Source organism: Scophthalmus maximus, chromosome 20 (assembly GCF_022379125.1).
Source record: "Scophthalmus maximus strain ysfricsl-2021 chromosome 20, ASM2237912v1, whole genome shotgun sequence".
NCBI lineage: Eukaryota > Metazoa > Chordata > Actinopteri > Pleuronectiformes > Scophthalmidae > Scophthalmus > Scophthalmus maximus.
Genome location: NC_061534.1, coordinates 17,922,950 through 17,945,328, shown reverse-complemented (window position 1 = coordinate 17,945,328; position 22,379 = coordinate 17,922,950). Strand labels below are relative to the sequence as shown.

Genomic DNA, 22,379 nt, shown 5'->3' with positions numbered 1-22,379 from the left:
ACTCCCGACTTTTCTCAGGCTTAATCTCACAGTTGTCTTGGTCTTAACTGGTCTTTATGAGGAGGGACAGTCTTTTGTATTTATACATATGCTCTTTCCTTATGTATAAATATATGTATATACACTATAAAGTACATGTCACTCTAATGTAATTGCTGATCAACTTTTTGGTGATCGACTAATATAAACACGGACTAATTGTTTCAGCTCTAAATATGATAACAAGACTTAGAGTCATGGTAACAGCTTATGAGAGTCATAAGGCTCCATCATCAGGGAACATTGAATGATTGTACAAGTTTTCACAGCAAGCCATTAGATTATTTTTTTTAGATAATTGGTCAGAGACATTAAAAGGGACGAAACAAACCCAGAATGCTAAATTAATTGTCTGTAACGGCAAAGACCGAGGTTTAGTGGGATGAGATGAGGGCATCACGGTTCTTGGTCCACACTCATTCTCACACTAAATCTCACAGGCAACATACGCAGCTTATCCTGTTTAGGTCCCATCAAGCAGACAGGTGTAACCCTACACAAGCAACTGAAGCTCTTGCTGTGACACCTATGTATTTGCATCCTGGTGGGGTCAAGGGTGATCAGTAACTGCTGCAGTCTCTGCTGCATCAGCAAACTCCCAACCTTTATCCTAGAAAATTCAACTATTGTCCTCAGATGAATATATGACTGGCGTTATGTTTTCTGTGAGGAAAGGGCATTGACAACTTTAATGTGCCCTGAGAGAATATCGTCATTCCAGTTCATATAAATAAGGATGTATCTCCATCACAAGAAAATTCAAATCAAGGTTGACTGATAGCTGAGGAGTTATAAAAAAACAAACTTAACGCTGCAATGCACGTTGTGGACATCAATCTACTGCTAGAATGGAACTCAAGAGCAACCCTTCTACCCTTCCCTCTGCTTGTCCCTTTACGCTCCACTCAGCCCTTCACCTACATTATCATCATGTTCGCTGTTTCAGCTAATGCAGAAATCTTTAGTCAGCCATTGCAACATCTTCCAGAAGCTGATATGAGTCTGTGCGAAAAATCTTGACATCTCCATACAGACAGAAGCCTGAGGATCCCTCCCCTCCTTGGTAATGTATTTGTAGTGATAGGGTCATAGCCTCGGCGGAGACTCGCACTGCTGCAACATGTGCAAGATATCAAGCTTGATCTTCCATGCCCAGAGTGCTCCAGATGTGAGTTGGCATGTGCGAAACTTGACCACTGGAGCTTTGGCTCAAGGAATTACATACCAAAGCAATGTTTACTCAGCTTTAATTTCTTAGATTAAAAAGACCAGCAAGAACTCTGTTTGGGGCTGATGTGACTTGACTCAGGCTCTTGCAGATGACTGGGAAGTGACATTCTGAGAGAATTAGTGTTACATATAAATGGTATGTTCTTATGGAAGAGTAATGTAAACCAGCTGTTCACAATTGGTTTGTAAACATTCAATCAGACAGAGTACGGTCAAAACATGCCCATATTTTTGTTTTACCACTTCGTTTTGAGCTGTTTCTGACCACCCACAGTAGACTCTTCTGTTCAGTCGTGGGTAGGGATGTCACGATACCAAAAATCTAGTAGGTACCACTAAAAGTATATGATACTCTATACCAAATCCGATACCACGGTGTAAAAAAACCCGAACAGTAATACTTAATCCTTCATTAAAAAAATATTTGAACATTATAAAAACAACAACAATAGTGGCATGTAGCCTTTAAATAATAAATAAAATTACGATTTGACATTACAAAAAAAGATGTGCAATACTATGCAATCTCTTTTTTTATGGCACAGCTTTACTTTTTAAAACCCTGGCCATTGGAAGGCATGGCTTCTAGATATAATAAATAAAATTAAGCAACTCTTAATATGGCAAAAAAAAAAACCCAGTGGCATATAGCCTCCTAAGTATTTAAAACAATACTGAGCTTAGATTTAGAAATCATATTTTCTGTGCTTCTGATATGGTTGGCTGCATTAATGTTTGCTGACCATGCTCCCCGTGGATCCTCCTCTGGCTCATACTGGTAAAAAGAGAGAGATTTCAGTTATCAATCATACTGTCTGACAATGACTAAGAAAACAGTAGATGCTACGGGTACAGTACTGAGGCACTCACACACACACAAACACACACCTTATATATTTGGAACATCAGCTACATGTTGTTGACGGGACACAGACTGAATGGCTGATGTTAGCTTACATTGCGATAGCGTTGTTAGCAAATGGCTATTGCTAACATTGTAGGGAGCAGAACATGAGGAGGTTTCTACCTCAAACATGTTAATGTGCAGGGCCGAATTCAGCATACGGATTGGAAGTTTAACAGTTTGTGTATGATATCAATATGAATTGAAACACACTCACCATTAATTCCTTGAATGCACAGTGACATTGTTTGCATATTCGCTTTAGCGCATTAATTATGACATCATATCATCATCATATTCATCCGCCTCCAACGCATCCGACTCTTATCAACGAGTCGGGATGGAGCAGAACTTGTTGCCATCTTCCACTCGCACTTTTCCAGTGTGCTGGAAGGCTTTCTTCTTCTTCTTTACCATTTGAGGACAGACTACAACACTTTTAGGCATATATGTTGCCCCCATCAGTTCTGGAATAATTACTTCCTCGGTTCCTACGGTACTAAGCTCCTGCAGAAAAACAAGTACCGTTGCATTTTCCGAATGTTTGGACTGACTGGATACGAAAGTATCGGTGCTGGTGGCAGCCCTAATTGTAGTAGAGCACAGCTTTGCATAGTTTAAGTTTTCATTTAACAGGCCTCATAAAAGACTGTTTTTGTGGTGCTCATCTTCCTGCTCTGCTAGTACAGACAGACCGGGGCAGGGAAAATACCACCTGATGCCCCAAAACAATAAAAATTTGTCATTTTAATACCGGAAAATCTTTTTAGAAATTTGAATCTTGATCTGGATCCAGACTTTTTTGCAAAGATCCTCTGCTGATCGCATGATGCTGGCCATGACCTTCAGAAAATACCTAAGACCTTTATGGGTTGTAGATCTTCCAATCTTTAAACTTATTATGCTTATTCATCCGTAGCGGCTATCTCCTCTCATGGCGTTTGAACTTCGTACACCGTTTTCACATCAAAAAATCCAACTTGCTCATCACTCGATGGCTATTACTTTTCTTAGCTTTATCATATTTCAGTGATTTTACATTCATTTTTAAACATCAAATTTTGACCAAAAACTTGCCAGTAGGGCGCCAAACTTCGATTGCTACAATTATTTTTTCTTTGACAAAATGACACTTGTCTATTGAGAGCCAGAAGACTGTTGGTTCGACTCCAGCTTCTGCAAAAGGATTTTGTTTCAAACCACTCGGGTCCATAGATTTACTAATTAAAACCTAGATACCGTATGTCGCCCAGACAAGATGGTGGCACCATTAATTTCTACGGGAGTTGCTCACCCATGCTGTGTGAGAGAGAGAGAGATACCTTTATTTAGATTTTTACAAAAACACTTTATTAACATGTTTTCATAATCAATTTGAGTTCTAATACAGTGCAAGTGCATACTTCACTTAAATTTTTTTTTTTGCAAACTGCAAATTGTCATCATCAGTAGAACAAAGCATTTTTTCGAAACATTACATTTTTTTTAAGGTTCCTATATCCCGGACGTTTTTATAAAATCTGAACTCTAACCAGAGTCTGGCTTTGAGGTTCACCAACCAAACTGTTCTGGCCTCCTGCCCTTCCCTGTTCTCCACCCGGTTCTTCCTGGACACATAAATTGCCATCTTTGCTTCACCTTAAAGAAAATGAAGGAGCTGCCACTTCTCTTTGTTGCTTATGTTGTAGCCAACTCCCATGATAAAAACCCCTCTCAGTAAAAACCACGTTAAAGAGACTAAAAACCATTGTTAAAAGAGAGAAGAACTCAGTGAGTCTCTTACACTCAGTAAAAACATGGAAAACAGTCTGATGCAGATTACAAAATGGACAGTTGTTTAAATCAGCAGGGTTAATAAAGTAATAAAAGAATTGGAGGCAATAGCACCATGTAAAATTCCCCACTGAAGGTCGCCAGTTTGCTTTTTTAGGGGAAGTTTGTATAAAATCCTTCTCTGTGGGCAAAGTCCATTTTGTCATGTACTTTTCTCCAAATCTCTGTGACCACACAGTGGAGGTTCTGTTGCTCAGGCTGGTCTACTGGATGCTCTTCACACATTTAAAGTAGAGTGCCTTTTTGTCAGCTCTGTGGAGAGTCAGTTTCTGTTCATTTGTAGTTTTCAGTAAGTGGCCGGTCAGTTCTCCCAGGTCTGGGCTCAGGAATATCTCCGGGAAGGGGTCTGCAGGATCGGGTTCAGTTTTTTTCTATTAGCGCGCATGTATTCGGTACTCCTACAGGTGAGAAAACATGATGAAGTGCCCAATTCGGTCTACTTTAATGTGCCCCTCCAGTGGATAAAATGCAGTGCTGTAAAGGGAGTCCCTACGTGTGTGAGAATGTGGAGAAGTTTCCTAATGGATGGAGAAAATGTGATGTGGTGACATATAGGTCAGGGTTTCCCATACAGTGACGAGACAGTGGCGGCCTGCCATAGTCTAATTTGTTGTACGATAGACTCATAACAAACCTATTTTTTTTTACTTCTCATAGCAAAATAAAATATCTCTAACTTTCTCTTTAACTTTAAAATCTAATGATAATAATAATAATAAATTTCATTTATAGAGTAAAATGTTCTACCGGGGGAGCATGCCCCCAAGACGGTCTGATGTCCACCCCCAATAGGCTCTCAAAAACCTATAACTAAAACTGTGGGTGTACTTATAATGGGATAAACTTAAGTGCCCTCTTGGAGTAAGAAGACTATTTTATCATACTTGATGCATGATATATTTTTGCGCATTGGTGGGGCCCCATGTCGTGCAGTAGGTGCCCTTAATTTTCTTCTTTCCTTCATTACTTCATTACTTCTTTCTTTCTTTAGTTCTTTCTTTCATTACTTCTCTCATTCTTTAGTTCTTTCATTACTTTCTTTGATTACTTCTTTACATCTTTACTTCTTTCTTTATTTCTTTTCTTTACTTTCTTCTTTCTTATGTGTAAATGTTGAGGCATTCTGTATGAACGCCTCAGCAGTCTTTTTTTATTGACAAAATGACATTTATTAATCGAGATCTCGTGGCGCAGTAGCCTGTTCTGTTGTTTTTCAGCCAAAAGGTTGTTGGTTCGACTCCTGCTTGGGTAAATGGATTTTGTGTCAAACCACTCTGGTCCTATAGAGATGAATAGCAACTCACTGGAGCTGTTCTCAATCAGCGCATCTGCTTCAAATGATCTGTCTCAGCAAAAACAATTTTTTTTCCTCTTTTCTTCGTATTTTTTCTTTCTTAACTTTTTTTTCTCTCTTTCTTACGTGTGAATGCTGAGGCATTCTGTACAAATGCTGCTTCTTTTTTTATTGACAAAATGACACATGTATCAAGATCACGTTGGCAGATTGGGCTGCGTTGTCGCCTCCCAGCTAGAAGATTGTCGGTTCAAATCTAGGTTCACATGATCTGTGTCAGCAAAAAGTGCTTTGCTGTGCTTTCGCGGCAGTCGATCCCGTGCATTCACATGTCGAACTTCCGCAGGAAATGTGCTTCTAGTTATGCTTATTTCTTCTTCTTGGTGGCTTTCTCATCTCACGGTGTTTGAGCTACGTAACCCGTTTCCCCTATAAAAAAATCTGGCTTACTCATCAATCAATGGCTATTACTTTTCTGAGCTTTATAGTATTTCATTGATTTCGTATTATTTTTTTAAACATGAAAGTTTGACCAAAAACCTGCCTGTAAGTGGTCAACGAAGCTGCGATTGCTGCAATTCTTTTTTTCTTTAACAAAATGACACTTATCTTTCTAGAGCCAGAAGACTGTTGGTTCGAATCCAGCTTCTGCAAAAGGATTTTGGTTCAAACCAGTTGGGTCCTATAAAGATGATTAGTCAACTCACTGCAGCTGTGCCAATCAGCGCACCTGCTTCAAATGATCTGTCTCAGCAAAAAGGACTTGTTTTTTGAATATCGGTTGAAACCACTCATGCCCTTTTTTCATTTTTCCTTCTTTACATCTTTCTTTACTTCTTTCTTTCATTACTTCATTACTTCTTTCTTTTATTAGTCCTTTACTTCTGTCTTTCATTACTTCATTATTTCTTTGCTTCTTTCTTTCCTTACTTCTTGCTTTCAGGCAAATTTCATTAAAATTCAGATCATTAAATGTAGCAAATAAGCCCTTTGAATATAAATCTGAAAAACGAACCAGACCTCTCTCTTTCCACAAAGTGAAAGCTGTGTCTGCATTGGAGGGGGGAAAGAAATGATTGTTGCAAATAGGGCTTAATTGGATGGGTGTTGAAAGTTTGAAATTTTGCCTGAATTGTTTCCAAATTTACAAAGGAAAGTACAATTGGGTATTTAATATAACTAGGATAACGAGAAGCTAGAGGGGCACAAACCAGAGCTGCCAGAAATGAGGGATGGCAAGAAGCATCCTCCATTATGCACCAGTCTAAACTGGGAGAATTACACCAGGCATGGATTTTTTGAAGATTGGCAGCCCAATAGTAAAATAATAAGTTAGGCACTGCAAGGCCCCCATCTTATTTGCTTCTTTGGAGTGTTGTTCGACGCGCTCTTGGGTTCTTACCAGCCCAAATAAATTTTGAGATCATTTTGTTTTACATATGTATAAATGATTTAGATTAAAAAATTGGAAGACACTGGAAAAGAAAAAAACATCTTGGAAGAATATTCATTTTAATAGAATTGATTCTGCCTATCAAAGAGAGAGGGAGAGAGTCCCAGTGCGCCTGATCAGACCTAATTTCCATAACCAACTTTGAAAAATTATTCTTATATAGTGAGGGGAGGGAGTGGGAAATATTAATACCTAGATAGCGAAAGCTGTTATGGGCTAATCGAAATGGTAGTGCATTTGATGGGATCTGTTTAGCTGCTATGTTTAGTGGAAAACACTTGCTTTTACTGATGTTTAAGTTGCCAAGATTTGTAAAATATTATCTACACAGCTAACTGGGTCCGTGATATATAGCAACAGGTCATCAGCATAGAGAGACACTTGATGTTCCAGTCCAGCTCTAAAAACACCAGTGAAACATGAAGAACATTTGAGAGCAATGGAAAGATGCTCTATTGCTATGGCAAAAAGCAAGGGAGACATTGGGCAACCTTGGCGGATCCCTCTTGATAGATGGAAATATTCAGACCTTTGAAAGTTAATTGGCACACAAGCAGAAGGGGCCGAGTATAAAAGTTGAACCCAAGAAATCGATTTAGACCCAAAGCCAAATTTCCCCAAAACAGCAAACAAGTAGTCCCATTCAACCCTATCGAAGGCTTTCTCCGCATCTAAAGATATAACCATTTCAGCAGCTTGGAACGTGTTAGGAGATAGCACAATATTTAAAAGTCTTATAATGTTGGATGATAGTTGGCGACCTCTAACAAACCCTGTTTGATCTAAAGAAATTATGTCTGGTAGACAATGGGCCAAACGGCATGCAAGTACTTTGGCTAGAAGTTTTACGTCTGAATTTAATAAACTTATTGGTCTCCAGCTGCTACATTCATCTAAGTTCTTGTCTTTCTTAGGAGTGAGATTGAGCCTGATTTAAAGTTGGTGGCAGAGAGCCCCGCTTTAGTGAATCATTAAACATGTCTAATAAGTTGGTGGGAGAACTTTTTATAAAAGTCAACCGGAAACCCATCCGGCCCTGGAGCTTTGTTATTTTGTATTAGTTTAAGACAAGAAGTTAATTCTTCCAACTGTATAGGTTTTTCCAACTCCTCTTTAATACGAGGATCTATGGTAGATATATCAATGTTATCCAGGAAATTATCCATTGTGGTCTCTATATTGTAGGAAGTTCAGACTGATACAGGTTAGAATAATAGGAAGCGAAGGTGGAGTTTATTTCAGCTGGGCTGGTAGTTAGGGAGTGAGAGGAGTTATATATTTGTGATATGAAATTTGAGGCAGACTGACGTTTAAGTTGGAGGGCGAGGAGATGACTGGCTTTATCACCATATTCATAGTATGTCCCTTTGGTCCATCTTAAAAGGTACTCTGCTTTATTTGTAGAGAGAAGGTCATAATCAGATTGTAATTTAACCCTTTTAGCTTACAATTCTGGACTGGGGAAGCTTGAATATTCTCTATCTATGCTGAGGATTGCATCAATAAGCTCTTGCTGTTTTTGTTTATTTTTCTTAGCCCGATGTGTGCTGTATGAGATAATATCTCCCCTAATTATCGCTTTTAATGTTTCCCATAACAGAGAGGGCGATGTGGACTCAGTCTTATTATTCTCAAACAAAACAGTTATTTTTTTTTAAATATAATCACAGAACTCATCTTCAGCTAGTAGCCCTGAGTTAAACTTCCACTGTTTTGTAGTGATAGGTGAGAGTGCTAAATCTAAAATGTGAGGAGCGTGATCAGAAATAACGATAGCAGAATATTCAGTGGATTTCACAGCAGGTAGAAGAGCCCTGTCTATAAAAAAAATAGTCGATGCGGGAATATGCTTGGTGTACTTTGAAGAGATAAGAAAATTCTTTTGAGAATGGGTGGAGCAGGTGCCAAGCATCTATGCAGCCCAATTGGCTCATAATAGATGATAGTGTCTTCGACATGGCAAAGGGTATTAGTACTTTCGGGTGGAATCGGTCAAGTTTGGGGTCTATTACTAGGTTCAGGTCTCCCCCTAAAATTAGACGATGAGTATCCAAGTTGGGAATTTTTGAAAAAAGAGAAGTCATAAAATTTGGGTTGTCCCAATTAGGGGCGTAAACATTAACCAATACAACTGAAGTGTGATATAATGTGCCACTTACTATAACATAACGCCCATGGGGATCAGATATGATCTGATCAGGGGAAAACTGGCTACGATTGTTAATAAGAATAGCAGCACCCCTGGATCTACTATTGAAGCTGAATGGAATATTTGCCTAACCCATGGTTTGCGCATTCTGCAATGATCATTTATACGCAAATGGGTCTCCTGAAGGAAAGCAATGTCAGTGTTAAGACCCTTGAGGTGTGAAAACACTTTGGATCGCTTTATTGGGCCCCCAAGTCCACAAACGTTCCAACTCACAAGCCGAATACTAGACCCACTCAGTCCTCTCTGGGAGATACTTGGGCTAACCGTTAATCACTTGTGAATGATCAAATACAAAGATATTAATAAGAATGGTAGGAAATAAATGAGCATCCTGGTTAGGAACCAGATGAGCATTACGGTAGATGAAGTTAGCTTTAAGAAAGAAACACAAAAAACCTCCCAGTAAATAAAGAAAAAACACATTCCTCCAAAAACACATTGGCCAGTGTTTGGACTGTAAACCATCCAACAAGTTGCTTCCTAAGCTCGTCATAACAGAACAAGACAAGTTCCAGGACTCGAGTACAGTGGTTTTGGTGAACCAAAATATACGACAGTTATTTAGGAAAGCAATCTGAATTAACACTAAAAGGCGGGAAAAAGGAAGGACCATTAATTGTACCAGACTGAACATGTAATCCTCCAGCTAAAATGTGCAGGCAAAGATAGGAGAAAATCCCTCTTTAAAAAGTGAATAAAAAAAAAAAATGAAAAAAAAAATACACTAAAATAAATAGTTTCAGGCCATAAACTGGTGACTTCAAGCCCTATACAAAGTAAAGACAGTGGTGGATTTTGATACACACATGTCCGGGAATTAAAAGTGTGTTTCCTTGAATAGACAAGATATTTTATATATAAACAAAACACAAAAGCCACAGGTGGAATAAAGCAAAACAGCTGGCCATGATACTTAAACACTGTCCACATTTAACAGGAGATGGGATGGAGTAATATGTGGTACTGCTCATAGTCTGTGGTCCATTTCAACAGTGTCTCCTTAACAATGGAACTATGCATCCTTACCTCGAGAAAGTCCAGCAAAAAAATAAAATAAATAAATAAAGATAATGGTCCCAAAAGAATCGTTAGTTCACATATATCGGTGATCGTTCCGCTCGCTCCCTCTTTCATGAGTCGCGAATGCGTTCCTCGTAAAACAGCTCCGCTTGCTCCGGGGAGTCAAAGATGTGGGTCACACCGTCGAAAGTGACGCGCAGCCGGGCAGGGTAGATCATGCCGAATCGTATCCCTTTCTTAAAAAGCAAGGATTTCACCTGGTTGAAAGCAGCTCGCCTCTTCGCCACTGCACCACTGAAGTCCTCGTAAAACTTGATGTTATGACCCTGATAAGTCATATTGCGGTGTTCCTTTCCCCAAAGCAACACTCTCTCTTTATCGATGTAGCGGTGAAAGCGCACTATCACAGAGCGGGATCTTTGACGAGGTTTGGGTCTGAGACTACGATGGTCACGGTCTAGTTCAGGTGTGGAGTTCGATAGTGCCTCTGCAGCCACTTCCTGGAATAAATCTGCCATGAATTGTCTCGGGTTGTTACCTTCAATGTCTTCAGGAAGCCCAATCACTCTTAGATTCTGACGCTTTGAGCGAGACACCAAGTCCTCCACGGCAGCCTGGAGAGCACCGTTCTCTTCCGTTATCGAGGTTAGCTTGGAGCGTAGCTCCACTACATCTTGCTCCAGGCTAGTGATGTTATCCGAGTGGGTCGAGAAGGCCGTTTCCATCTCCGAAATTGTAGGTGTGTTTAGCCACGGTGGTTGCTGTGGATTCAAGAGCGGAATTAATCGGGGCGAGGGCTGCGTTCAAAGAGGCAGTGAGCTCCGCAGTGGTGCTTTTCCTAGATTTTTCCAGTTCGATGATGAGCGTTTCCAAAGTGAGGGGGGAAGTCCCTGACGCCATGTTGCTAGCTTCCCAACCAGAGAAGGGGAGAGTCTGTTGTTGTGCCTGACTTTTCCGAGTTTGTTTACTCATTCTTGTGCAGGATCAGCGCGACGTTCATTAAAACAGGTAGTTACACCGAAAATATACTTGAAAGAATGATGTAATTAACAAATGTTCCCAAAATTGTACGGAGGTATGCCCCACACGTCCGTCCTCTACATCGTCAAACCGGAAGTCCCAGAGGCTTTTTTTGTAGGTCCTCACATGATAAATGTGCTAGCCAAATTTTGTTTATATACATCAAATTTAAAGGTGGGGGCCTTGACTTTAAAATGTTAAAGGGGGCGCTAGCAAGCCATTTTGCCACAATTTGACTAAAGTGCCATTTCAGGCAGCATTCTCCCCTCTTAACCTGTCTGCCAAGTTTTATGAGATTTTAAGCATTCTAAGTCCCTCAAACACACATTCATATTAATGGCGAACAATGCGTTTCCATGGCAACAGCATTTGACAGATGGTCAAACCTTTCACAATATAACATTGGCAATGTCTCACAATTTCACTGACCAAATTTGAGGTAGATGGTGAACATGCAAGGCAGAAGACGTTAAAGAACAAAACTTTTAATCTCTGTCGCTGCAGTAGCCCTAAAGCATAGTTACATTTTTAAGGAGACATGTCATCTACAGCATATATTCTTTCACTTTAGAGCCTACACACAAAGCTGCTTTAGCTACAGCCATTAGTCCTTAGTGCACAACCTTAAATCAGCCTTTTGTCTATTGTGTCATACTCTAACTTTCCACAAAATGTCTGAAAACTAAATGGCACTGAATCAGAATTTAGTAGAGGTGAAAGTGTTTTGGTGGTCTTCCCCAGCAATTTGAAGGTTCAGCCAGCTCTTTAAAAAAAGTGACAACGGTTGGTGAGTTTGAGCCAATATACTGCTCTGTTTGAAACCCCAGTTCAGAGTATATAAAGTTATAAAGAACCAGATTTCTAGGTCAGATTTAAGATCTTAAATTTGCTCTTTCATTTTTATGTCCTCAAATGAACCATACAGTCCTGGATTTTCCTCACACATGGTCATGTGAAAATGATTTTCTTTACCATTTTCTTATAATTGCCCAATCTTGTTATAGCACTACATCTGTCAACCCACACGGCCGGATTCATCCTCATGATGTTTGCGGTTTGCAGTACACTGATATTTTGTCAGTAGTACAAACACATGGTGTTGCACCTATGTTCATATATGTGGCTCGCTGCCTACTGCAATTACAATCTCATGCTAGTTTTGAGGATGTAAGTAAGGGCATTTAACTTTGGCCAGGATGAGCACTACTGAAAACCCAAGATTGTTAAAATAAAGTCCTGTTTAGTGAAGGATAGCTTGTATTTGGCTTCTCTGGTTTTCTGTAAATGATACAGTGCGATAAGTAAATGAGGCATCTGTGAAGGGTGTGTGTGCTTGTGGGACTCTATCACCACATGTGGGATTTGGTATGTTCCAGTTCATCAATCCCACCCATGCTTTCATGCTTTCATACCTCCTGGAACTAAGGATCCATTGTTCTGCTCGCTGTTTTGAGGTACATCTTTCGGTGAGTTGAATTCAAACAAAGTTGACTCTCACCAGAGCTTGTTGAAAAATTTCCTACTGAGGGGATCCATTGGAAATGCAGAACCCATCCATGTCCCATTCTTAGCAGGGCTTAGCTTCTCTGAAGAGGGTACACAGAAAGAGAAGTCGCACATTAGATGTGACTAACAAACTGTTTTGTTTGCCCTGTGGTTGCCCCTAGACAGGATATTTTGCAAACCTGTGTTGAAAGAGCTTTACCAGTGTACCGTGAAAGGGCTGTGTGGTAGCACTTGTTCTCACCCTGGGATCTGAAAAGAAGGCATCAGTACAAAAGTTAGCTTTTTCTATGGCTGGAAAGTCTGGGGGAGCCCAGAATCTCAACCTGTAAAGTCCTTGGAGATAATGTATGTTACTATTCGGCGCTATTTAAAAATAAAATTTTTGAACAGACATTCAGGCAGCAACACTGAATACCTTAGTGAAATTCAATAAAACACTTCCCCCGGAGAGACTTCATCTCAAAAAGGTAGGAAATAAAGCTTATGTCCTTGTCATCTCTGTCAACTTTAGCTCATCTAGCATCCAGCTGATCTATACTCTGAAGGTTGTTCAGACCCAAACCCAGCATTAAATATTACACCCAGCTCGATCCAAGTGGTATTGGTTATATTTGATTAATTTAATCTCAGCAGATATTTGATGCTGTTACACTATACACACGATACACTGTTGCTATCAAGCTCATAAAAGTAAAACGTACTAAAGCACTATACTGTACCTTCATGCAACTCTGAGGGATACTCTATACTTCTTTTCTTCCTTCGTCCTGGCCTTATATCCTCCCCTGCTTCCCTCTCACCTTTAGCACTTTTCCTCAGTTACTACTACTTACTGAGGGTTGAGTATTTTTTGCTGCAGACAGTTATTCACTTCTGCTTGTCCAACTTACTCACACGAGTGTGTCGGTCATTGTGAACTCAGAAGAGTCCCAACTTTCCGAGGATGTCAGGATGAATGGGTAAATGTGTACAGAATGCAAAGAACATTTTTAGTCTTAGTGGAGTTTTTTCCCCTTCAGTGCTACGTCACCATCAGCACATGTCGACATATAACATCGACATGTTATATGTCAAAGGATATGGGAGGAAAATAATCATGTTCAATTACACGATTCATATGATTAACTGCACCACCTAACCATCTGTCTGCCAAACATTTGTTGTAGTGAATAAAGAAATAAGAATGGAAAACAAGTGTTGAACAAAACACTCATTTTAAATCCAATGTCTTAATGTTTCTAAAACTGAAAATAAAGGTTTTCAATTCAAGTTTAACAGTTCGTCACAAGTACTTACTGCTTACACTAAATACTTTGTACTTTTAACACGTTTAAACACATTTAAAGTATTTTTTCTTGTTTTATTCCTTACTTTTTGAACTTATTCTAATGGCATGAAAATAAAGGTTTTCATCTAACAGGAACGATCTTCTTCATTTAGTACTTTTACTGTTCTTTTTTGACAATATTTAACTTTTTTATTTCTACGTTTTTAATCCCATTGACCATCTTGTGAGTCAGTAATTTCAAACTCATGCTGTGTTGCCAAACATTCTTCAAACCTATAGATCTTTATTTTTATAACATTTTGGTGGAGAGCCCGATGTTCCAAAAGATACAAAACATGTCAGACTGAATTTTGGGGGAAAAATTGTATAAAATAATGCACGATAATCCTTTCCAGTCATATAAACATGAATCACTGAGTTTGAATATTCTTATCATTGTAAATATCATATATCCTCAACAAAGAGCTGGGAAAAGATGATTTAGAATATATACAAAACTGTCAGAATGTGTGGAATAACAGGATTTTCCAACTTTAAAGCTTCTTATGGGGAAAGAAAAGAGGGACACTTTATATTAAGGCATTGGGAATTTAAAAGAAGGACTTTTACGTGTAAATGTGTATTTTCCTACTGTGGCATTGTTACTTTTACTCAAAGATTTTAATAATTCTGCTGTCTTTGTTCGCAATATCAGATGAGTCTCTACAGGGATATGGTGGTGTAACATTTGGGGCTCTAATCAGACCTTTGGACTGAGTAATTGGACCTGTTACCCCTTTCTCTCTTCTTAGTTAAGCCCCTAGCTACTGCTTGCTTCAATAATACATGGGAGGGGAGGAAGGGCACCAGGACCACAATACCCACTCAGGGATGAGCTGTCAGAAGCCGTGAAACTCAATCCTCTCTCAGTCCAAAGCACTGGGTGTTTTTATGCAGTATTGTATCACTGGGATTCAACATAGGGTCATTTGGGGAGAGTTTTTCTGCAAAATTACTTCATCCATATAAGAGCAGAAGTTGAAGTAATGCTCATTGAAGTTCACGTTAGGTGGCTGTTTTAACTTTAAAGACTCACAGTGAGGATTGCTGACTGGATCTTAATGCGAACAATGATACTGCCCTCAAGTGGATTCTCCTGCTATTAGGGCTGTTACACTTTCATTTTACAGAGGGGGAAAGATTACTGATGGTAGAAAGAGGCGAACAATTTTTTTCTAAATGTTCTTGGCCGCCATCGGTTATGGTAGCTGGTGTGACTAACAATTCTTTCCAGTTCTCTTGGCTCAGGCTCAATGTCAATCTTTTCCATAGGCTGTTTTTAAATTAGGGCCTGGTGCTCTTGGCATTCCATGAAGGAAACAGATGTGGGAACCCTCAAAAGAGGCAGCAACAGCAGCAGTCCTCAAGGCTCGGGATCTTGGGGAAAATGACAGAGGCGTGCAAATTGTCACTGTTAAAGGTCCTAATTGCCTGAAACCTGTTAGCTTCAAAGCAGCCTCTTCTTGTGTGGCAGGATTGCTGCTGCGTGCCTCTCGTAGATGGAAAGGTTGATTGCATCTGTGGCATTTAAGAGTAGAGAAAGTCAAGAGGGTTGTGTTTTGTGTGTGTGGTCTGCTGATCCCCCCCCCCCCCCCCCCTGCTCTGTGTTTCAAAGACCTGTCGCCTCAGGACTTGTCAAATTCTCCCTTTAAACATTAAGCAAAAAATAGAAGGTAGTGATTGAAGTTCCATACCATAAACTTGTGGTTACAGTTTGGAAAAACAAGGTGAGTAAATGTGATTCAATCATGGGTATCATACACATCGCTTTAGGTTACTGTCCGGTTGTATGATAATACATCACACTGTTTATGTATCAAAACAATGCTGCCAGCCAGTGTAATGCCTTGTCTCTTGGACTGGAATCTGGATCCTTGCTGCATGAAGTCAAAATAAAAAAAACTGAAGTAACCCTTGAGCTTCCTCCATCTATGACTCCTATGCAGTGGTATTTTTCCCTCGATACCAGTGCATATATTGTTTGCTGACAGTCCCTATTTTTAAATGTGAAATCTTTCAAGAGGAACTATATAAATGCCATGTAGGCCACCAAGGGATTAGATGTGTCATTAATCGATGTAGCAGGAGCTTTTGCTGTTGGTGGAAAAAAAGTGTTGCCTTTCAAAATGTAAATGTGTTGCTTTTCACATCTAATATGGCGTACAATACCAGTGATAGGCCTTCCACTAATGTAAATAAATGATGATAGTCCAAAAATGCTGGCAAATCAGAAAGTAGGGATTTGTTGCAGGTAATCATTATGAATAGGAAAGTGAGTGTCTCTCACGTCTAAAAACTGTTAAGGGAATCTCGTAAAAACAGGCCCTGTTAGAATAAACTATCCTAACTCTGACAGCACCTAAACTCTGGAACATGAAGAACATTCTATCTTTGGAAGATATGTAGATTAGTTTCACATTGTGAACAGGTGAGGAGCGCCTAAACAGATCTGTCAATGGGACTGTTTCGACAGTGGTTTTCGTCTCAAAGGTGCAGTTTTGCTTTTGCCTCAGGTTTTAGCTCATCTTTATCCAAATGTCCCACTTCTTTTTTCTTTCGGCACTGCCACAGTGAGACATATTCAACCGCAAGCATAGGCGAACTGGTTTCTCAATCTCTACACTCTGCTTGAATAGACTTCAAGCATAGACAGTGGAAAACTCTCTCAGTTGGAGGACATGGGTGGTGATTATGATGAAGATCTGGAGACAATCCCTCGAGGATCACGTTCCACCTAATTATGTCTGTATGCATATATATACTCATGCACAAGTGTCTTCCCAGTTGAGTTATGCTTATGTCCCAACACATGTATTCCCTCTCATGAATGTTTGCGTGTTCTCAACAATAAGACAGTGAGCTGCTTATTAGAAATCTTCTTTATTCATGCTGGACGACTCTGTGGAAAGAGAAGACACGAGCTGCACAGCGCGCCAACCCCCGGCCAATGGCAGCAAAGTCCAGGTCAGGAGACGTACCAGCCATGTCCTGTCAAGGTCCTGCACAGCGGTACACTGCAGGTCATTCCTGAGCAGTGATCATTCAGTTTGCAGGTCCCTCACACTAAAGTTATGTAGATTTCAGCCTGAAAGTAGTTAGATATGCAAATCCCTGGATTCTTGGAGTTTGTTGCCGTTTAGTAACTCCCTAACTACCCTTCCGTCGTGCTTTTTTTCTCAACCACATTTGAAGCCTGAGCGACAGTTGTGACGACCTAAAACTGTGCCACGAATCAATGAAGACCTCAAATCGTGTTTGTGTCCCACTGTGCAAGCAAGTATTTGATTTAATAATGATGCTGTTTTATGACTCGTATTTCAAACTTAGACTGGTTCAAACCTTTGATCCCCCTCGGAGATCTTTACTTGCCTTTTGCTTTTCTCTTATTTTCTTGTGTGCAAACTTAATATCTTTTTTTTATTCTGCCTATAATAAAACAGACCTCTAAAATAGTCATTAGCTGTGGTTTGATGGTTGTAGCTGTCTTCAATATGCCGGAGACACACACTGTTCTCGTGACTCTCCCATGGTCCTCGTCAATGCACTTGGGTGGTAATCGGCCGATGATCGCGGTCATCACACTCATCATCCCCGCGGCCTCCAAACACATGTAACATCTCAAATATTTTCCGTGTGAAGATGTAATTGCTCTAAGAAAACTATAAGAAGAATGCTTTGATCTAATAAACAAGGGAGAGATCCAATCAGATTAAACAGGAACACTTTGATAACTCGCTGTAAGCTCCTGACTGATCACTGATGAACCGATGCGTTTTTCTTAGAATGTGTGGACAACTTTGTGCTATCAGCTGCATTCTGCTGACTGATTCCAGATGTACTGGCCTGCCTCTTCATCACTGTATTAGTATTTAAGCCACAGGACTTTTTCTTTTTAATCCATTTCCTTTGATTCTTTCAAAGTCTTGCCAATTGTAAATATAACTGCATATTAAGAAAGGATTGTAGGTGCTGACGCTGAGCTACTCATATTTAGATTTGTTTTTTTTTCATTTCCCCGTGTTGCTTTGATCAATGAGAGGCTGGAGTCACTGATCTATACTCCCAGTGCCTTGGTTCCCCCTTCAGTTGGTTGGTGTGGAAAATCCATGGCATCTGACTCCCACGCCGCTGGTTCTGATTAGGATGTGCTCGGGGACTTCTGGATCCCAGGTCTCTTGCTACCATTAACCATGGTTAGGTCCGATTCCATGCTCATTGCTCTCACACCTCGTCATTTTCCCGTCAAATCCCTGAGCAAAGTGAGCTATTCGAAGCTGGTCGGTGGAGCTAGGCTATATGATCGAGAAAGGACAGTTGATCCCTCACTCACCCTCCAAGTGTGTTAAGCTGGTGACACAGTTGAACAGCTAAATGCATTTGGAATCTAGATCTGATGTTCACAAATCATTGATATTTTGTCATTTTAGTGGAATATATTTTTTAAACCTTTTTATTTTCCTCTCTGTGGATGTTGGGATGTTAGAAGCTTTGTAAAAAAACATTCTAAACCCATCTTAAATTATTTAATTCTTCTCAAAGAAAACTATACTTTTGAGAGCTGGCTGATAACATTTTTCGTGGACCCAAAAGAGAGTGTCAGATTGGTGTTGAAATAAAAGTCAGATCCAGTCGTGTTTCAACGGTTAATTTCAGTCTTTTCTGTTTTGACAACATTGTATTTGCCGAAGTGATAGTGGTAGTCAATAAATTCACTCCATCCACAGTAGCATTTTAGCTCCATACCAGAAGTAATCCTTGTCCTTACTAAGACACCTGAAAACGCATGTGACCATTCACGTACACTAGGCATGTGCGTGTCGGAGTAAACAGGATGCACATTTTCTACTCTGCAGTTGTTTGCTTACTCATAGAAAATACTATTAACGTGGAACAACAATTGTAAAAAGTAAGACAAGGAATTTGTTTTCGGGACTGACTAAAAGGTGGAACTGTAACTGACATTAACTGCGGGTACTCGAGTCATGACAGATTAGAACCAATCAGGAAGCGTAAGCAGGTAACTGCGCAATCGTTTCGAAAAGTCTCAGTTTTTGCCGATCCAGACTGTAACGCAGCCCTAGAGTTTTCAAACTAAAACAGGCCGAGCAGAGTTTCCAAATTTTCCAGTTTTAGGCGCTCGAAAACTGGAGTAGTGTGGACGGCCTGCAATAGTAATTCTTTTTAAAACTATAACGTAGTAGTGTGGATGAAGCATGTATTCTTGTGTCTTCCAACTTTGTTTTGGTAATTCAGTTGTATTCCATCATCTAAATCGTTCCCACAGACAAGGTTTTTTTAATTATAGCTTTTTAACTTCACTTCAAGCATCTTTTATCATTTAGTACTAACATTACTTTAAGGAGTTATGCTATATTCACACCAGAGTTAGTTTTGGCGTCGCTTTACTACGCAAGTTAATATAAATGACCCAGCTTCCAACCCGATAATATCCATCCGTTCCCTGTCGGACTCAGACGTCAGTGACGTCGGGAGGATGTCAATGCTAAATGGCATTCACGACATTGCATAACTCGAATATTTTGCTCAAGTTCAAATAATATTTAACTTACTTATTCGTGAGTGACATGACATTTGCGTTTACTCGCCTCTCTGCATTGACTTTGGATGTAATCTCATTGCGTGAAAAATTAGCGTTGCTTTTGGTATGAACGCACCATTAGAGTTTAGTTTAAAAATTTGTAGTATTTACACTTTATAGAAGGCCAATATGGATGCTCTTGAAATTAAGCTGACGTTAGCAGCTGTTTCATGCTCTTAATGCTTTTGTGTCCCTCTGTCGGACATCAAGAACCAGTTGTTTCAAATTTACTTAGAATATTGATGGTAAATCTGCCATACATGACTTTTTGAAAAACTGAAAATAAGCCAAAGGATGTAAAAAACAGATTCTTGTTCTACTTAATTTTGACTAAGTATAATATTGGAAAACTAGTGCTATCAGCATTAATGCTTTAATCTTTGCGTAAATTGTGAAATATTTAACGCGTTAAGCGTGCGTGCTGCACAACCATTAGCCATCCTGGCTAAAGATGGATTCGGACAAGGAAGGAATTTAAGGAGTTTAAAGAACGTTTTTTCACAAAAACACAGGGAAGTGACACGGGGAAATATGCAAACACACGCAAAACAGGAATCATTCGTCACTCACGGTGGACATCAAAAAGAAACTGTAATGAATATATTGCAGGATACACTTATGTTCACAGAAACAGGAAGTAGTTTGAGCGGACGCTCTCTCTGTGTTATGCGGACAGAGAGAAATAATTTAATAACCGCATTAAAGTCAGCTCAAGGTTAAGCTCTTCATCTGTGGCAGTAAAACACTCAACATGACAGAAACAAGCCCTGCATATAGTCTGCGCAATAATTTTTTTCAGAAACACGGAAAAATCGGAGACACACTCACTGCCTGTCACACCAGACTCACACAGGAGATGGTTCCCCGATGTGTCCAGATATTTATCTGATAAATATCAGACACGTCGGCAAGGCCTCGTGAGTCACTATCTGTAGTTCACAGGATGATGCTATTAAACAATAGTGTTTGAATTTAAATACTTCCTTTGTGTTGATTCTACATTAATTCCATAATTTTACATTTAAATATCTATTATAATACATCAGTCTTACGAAAAAAAAAGTGATTAATTGTGATTAATCACAGCAAATTTTGCGTTTAATTCGTAAAAATATTTTTATCAATTGACAGCACTATGGAAAACATAACCAAGGTAGCTCAATTGCATGAACCAAAGTCTCCAGGCCTTTTTTCTTCTTCTATGTTTTACATTGTTGTTGTGTTTTGAGTGGTATATGCTGCACTTGTGTTTCAAGAAATGAAAATCTCTTTTTTAAGTTAAGGCGATGTGAAGTTCCTTGAACTGCAGCACCTTTGAAAGATGGAAAACAGGTCACTCTCAGTCGTCATTGAGAAACTAAATCAAAGTAAGGATTAATGGAGTCAGAGGAGTAAAAAAAAACACTAAAAGTGCTTTGTGCAGGCGGTTTGTGGAGAAAAAAAGAAAGAAGAAAGAGATACAGAAGAGAGGGATTACAAAAGCATAGCAACCACAACAGACTAAGCGAATTTTGTCTTAACATGTGGTTTAGTGTAGATCTGTCCAATATCATGCACCATAAATCTCCAAGTAGGCACTTATTGGTTCACAAGCGTCAGAGGACTTGACAAAGAAAGTTCAATTTATTCAATTCAATGGCATTTTTCTTTCCCCTCCTTTGGGAAATTTCTTCCGTCTGTTCATTGAATAAGCCGTAGAATAACATGGGAGTCACAAATTCCTCCACCAGAACTTGGGATTCTGGCAGGCAAATTAAATGTGGTGAATTCAGATTGCCGTTCATGTCATAATTTTGTTTATTTGACCTTGACCATGGACTCAATGCAGGCGTCAGGAGATAAGAACAGGAAAGAAGCAATCCTTGTGGGAAGATCAGCATCCAGGATACATGTCATGTCATCATCACGAAGTAACATCCCGCACTTCCCTTTTAACCTTTTGTCAGTGATGTTCGTGCAGTTTAGTGTAAATCCAAGCCACTGATGTTCAAACTTCCCTCCCTCCTGTCGCTGCACACATTTGTCATCACTACAATTGGAACAAATTTTAACTGGCTGCTAACTGGATGCAGCTGGACAGCAAGTTTGTGTGACTCAAACTGAGCTGTGATGTGAGAGGAACAATAAATGTGAACAAATGTGAATCTCCGTGAGGATTTCTTAGGGTGCTTCTGCGTGATCTGACTACTGGGCTGACGTAGTGAGCGATCGGCAGCGTGTCGCTATCATGCCTCTCTGTAATTTTATGTTCTTGAATTCCCCCCTCTCTCAGGACACAGAGCGTTGGGAGAGGTCAGTTTTGAGGGTCGCTGAGATCACGTCAGCCCTGATCCGGGAGAGGAGCCCCGCCTTGGTGGGACAGCTTCTGCAGGCATGAAGGGAAGCGGCACCAACAGAAAATCCCCTCATCATGACCCATGAATGCAGCAGGGATGAGGTTCCATTTGTGTTTTCTAATTTAAGCTTTCAGGGACTTTCGTGAAGAGCTGAAGCAACAGAGGCCCAGATGTCCTCACTTTTAGTCCCTGAATGTGTGTGTCAAGCTCCAGAAAACCCTGAATCCTGCTCTTCCCATGATGCAACCTGAGAGTTTCTTTTGATAAACTCTCCCTGTCTGGTGCACGATCACGTTGTTAAAAACTCAGCATTTGTAAGGGCAAAAGACTACAACAGACAACAAACCCTGACCACTACATTCACATAGACATAGACATTGAATTTTGTGAAGTGTCCCTTTAATAACTATTTCCCAGACAATTTTGGTCATGGCAAAGAAAGCTTAAGTCTTTACTGTAATCAACCTCAATTTCAAGACAGTCACTTTCCTGACAAATGAAAAACAAAGTCCTGTTTTCTATCTAAATAGTTGAAAATCATATCGGAGTGTTTTTTGGGATATTTAAATTTGAAAAGATAATAAAGTAAAATGTGTCTGATTTAAA

The 22,379-nt window shown here is 39.7% G+C and overlaps 1 protein-coding gene across 1 annotated transcript in view; it reads left to right on the top strand.

The window, feature by feature from the left end:
* Positions 1–22,379, top strand: part of crppa (CDP-L-ribitol pyrophosphorylase A) — a 61,807-nt gene extending 39,428 nt beyond the window's left edge. Inside the window, exon 11 of the mRNA XM_035608210.2 lies at positions 21,710–22,379. Coding sequence (XP_035464103.2) covers positions 21,710–21,814 — 105 coding nt within the window. The 3' untranslated portion in view covers positions 21,815–22,379. The remainder of the gene's footprint in view (positions 1–21,709) is intronic.